This window comes from Daktulosphaira vitifoliae, unplaced genomic scaffold (assembly GCF_025091365.1).
Source record: "Daktulosphaira vitifoliae isolate Bord-2020 unplaced genomic scaffold, ASM2509136v1 Scaffold_2, whole genome shotgun sequence".
NCBI classification, from domain to species: Eukaryota; Metazoa; Arthropoda; class Insecta; order Hemiptera; family Phylloxeridae; genus Daktulosphaira; species Daktulosphaira vitifoliae.
In genome coordinates, this window is record NW_026099573.1 from 47,215,191 (window position 1) to 47,218,153 (window position 2,963).

The window sequence follows — 2,963 nt, forward strand, 5'->3', positions numbered from 1 at the left end:
GACTATAGACACGCCACAGAGGTGTGGAATCGTTTCGGTTGTTTAACCCTCGGTGAGTACAGCGACCTATACCTAAAGATTGACGTGCTGTTGTGGGCTGACGTGTTTGAGAACTTTCGCGACATCTGTACTACAACATACAATTTGGACCCGGCGCACTATTATACCGCACCGGGTTTTAGCTTCGATTGTATGTTAAAGTACATCAGGGTGAAGCTGGAGCTCTTAAACGATTACGACATGCTACTGATGGTGGAACAGAGCATTTAAGGTGGGCTGGTGCAGGCCGTCAAGCACTATGCCAAGGCCAACAATCCAAAGACACCTGGCTACGATCCGACAAAACCAGACTCATGGATCGTGTATCAAGATTGTAAGTATTATATATAAAAGTACAATAATTGAGCTGTGAATTAAAAACGTTTAATGTATATAGGCAATAACCTTTACGGGTGGGCTATGAGTCAGCCCATGCCGTACGGTGGCTTCCGGTGGTATGAAGGATCAGATCCTCTNATATACATATAATAGGCAATAACCTTTACGGGTGGGCTATGAGTCAGCCCATGCCGTACGGTGTCTTCCGGTGGTATGAAGGAACAGATCCTCTGGCCGACCTCCAATTGCTTTCGGACACTGGTAATACGGGGCGTATATATGAAGTAGATGTATCGTATCCAGAAGGGCTGCATGACGAGCACAACGACTTGCCGTTCTTGCCTGTCAACGATGTACCACCGGGTTCCAAAGAGACCAAACTCATGGCCACTTTGAAACCCAAACAGCGGTACGTCGTACATTACGTTAATCTTAAACAGGCGATCGCACACGGACTGCGAGTCGATAAAGTATGTATAATTAACCTATAAACTATAAACGATGATACTAATATAAATATTTGTACTGCAGGTGCACCGCGTTTTAGAGTTTCAACAAAGTGCTTGGTTGAAACCGTACATTGAGTTGAACACTGAAATGCGGAAACAGGCGGCAAATGCTTTTGAAATATCGTTTTTCAAACTAATGAATAATGCCGTCTTTGGTAAGTGCACGCTCAATGGTAAAGTGAGTTATTTGATAAATATTTATATTTTATAGGGAAAACCATGGAGAACATGCGGAAACGCATCCGCATTGAACTAATCTCCAGTCCCGAACGTCTAAGCAAGCTCGTAAACCAACCAACCTTCAACGACTGTATTAAATACGGCGAAAGGTTGTGCGCCGTCATAATGGACACAAAGATTGTCAAGTTTCTCAAACCAATATACGTCGGTTTAGCAGTGCTTGACATTAGCAAGTCGCTAATGTACAAGTACTTCTACGACGTATTAAAACCTCATTATGGCGACGCAATTAGCCTGGTTTACATGGATACTGGTGAGTACAACCGTACAGTAGAAATATTTTTACAATATTTATATATTTTTAATTTTTCTCAGACTCCTTCATATACCTGCTCAGAGTCAGCGACTTCTACCAGGATTTAGCCGACAGCCCCGATTTACTGGTGTACGTGGACGCATCTAGCCTGCCCAAGGATCACCCTTGTTACTCGACCTCGAGGAAGAAGACGCCTGGTCTGTTTTCAGACGAGACCGGCGGCCTCACCCTCTTTGAGATCGCTGCACTTCGTTCAAAGTGCTATGCATTTGACATGGAAGGCAGCGAATTCATCAAGTCTAAGGGGATCCGCGGACATGTCGTCCGGAACCATCTGTCTTTGGACGATTACAAACGATGTTTGTTTGAAGACGATGGCGACGATGGTGACGATGCGTCAAAACGAGCGTTGGCCGGAGACAATGCCCGTGTAGTCATCGGAGCCGTACGTGATGGTGAGATTCCACCGACATTATCATTACCGTACACTCCGTACCGACAGAACGTGTCAATTCGTTCTTTCGAGCACGAGGTACGCACTTTACGTACAACCAAGTTGGCGCTTAACCGTTTCGACGATAAGCGCTACACGCTCGACAACAGAGTTGACACGCTGGCTTACGGTCATTATGCCATTCCATCGGAAGAAATTTAAGCAACATTAGTTTTTATAGTAATAATAAGATTGTAAAACTCTTTAAATATCCATATTGATAAATGTAAAATATATTGTATGATAAACCGTGTAATTGAATTTTATGATAAGGTTTTTGTAAATATAAGTGTTGTATATAAATATATAGTTGTAAATATAGTTTTAAGATTTTTTAATGTAATATTTTAATGAATTGAATTGTAAATAAATGTAAGTTAGAATTGATATTATAATAAATGCTTAATTAATTAAAGTAATTACCCTCTATTTATTTCGATAATACCAGATAGATTATTTTACAATAGGTATTAATAACCTATAGTAAATACTACACGTAATTTAGAAATATTTATTTATTTTACTATAATCATTAATATACATTTTATTTAGGGAAAATATAATTATTGTACGAATACAAATGAGAATATTGCAAAATCATTTTTTGACAATAATGTTACATATTATAATTCATCCATTGTTTTAAGCAGATTGCCTTGTATAAACTACACACTGTCGGGTTGTTCATGTGTCGGATACAACACATTTTTGTAACACAACTTAAATTGTACAGCGGTGGGCAGTCCAAATCCTCGACGTTGACTATACGTTGTCCCGGTATGTACTTTTCCACTACTCGCTTTTTCACAGCTCCTTTCACGTAAATGGTCTCGCACCGCAACAGTTTCATGATTCTCGGCAACTCATTGTATTCAACGTCACCGCAACGAGTATCCATTCCATGTAGGTATTTTTTCAACCAAAAGTTTGTTTTAGCATCGCCCTCGATACTTTTTGGATGTTTAAACATCCAATGAGCGAATGAAGTACAGTCTATGGCAATGACAGTCAGTTCCTTGACCAAAAACGATCGGTCGGCTGCCACAATACCTTGTATATCGACAATCATTGAGGTGAGATATTGGTT

The 2,963-nt window shown here is 40.2% G+C and overlaps 1 protein-coding gene across 1 annotated transcript; it reads left to right on the forward strand.

Annotated features, from left to right (window-relative positions):
- The first annotated feature begins 255 nt into the window (after positions 1-255).
- LOC126899148 (uncharacterized) lies at positions 256-2,287 on the forward strand. The gene is made up of 5 exons (XM_050673735.1): positions 256-373; positions 532-848; positions 910-1,042; positions 1,099-1,380; positions 1,443-2,287. Exons 2-5 carry the CDS (start codon positions 555-557, stop codon positions 2,036-2,038), a joined length of 1,305 nt encoding a protein of 434 aa, XP_050529692.1. The 5' UTR covers positions 256-373; positions 532-554; the 3' UTR covers positions 2,039-2,287.
- The last annotated feature ends 676 nt before the right edge of the window (positions 2,288-2,963 follow it).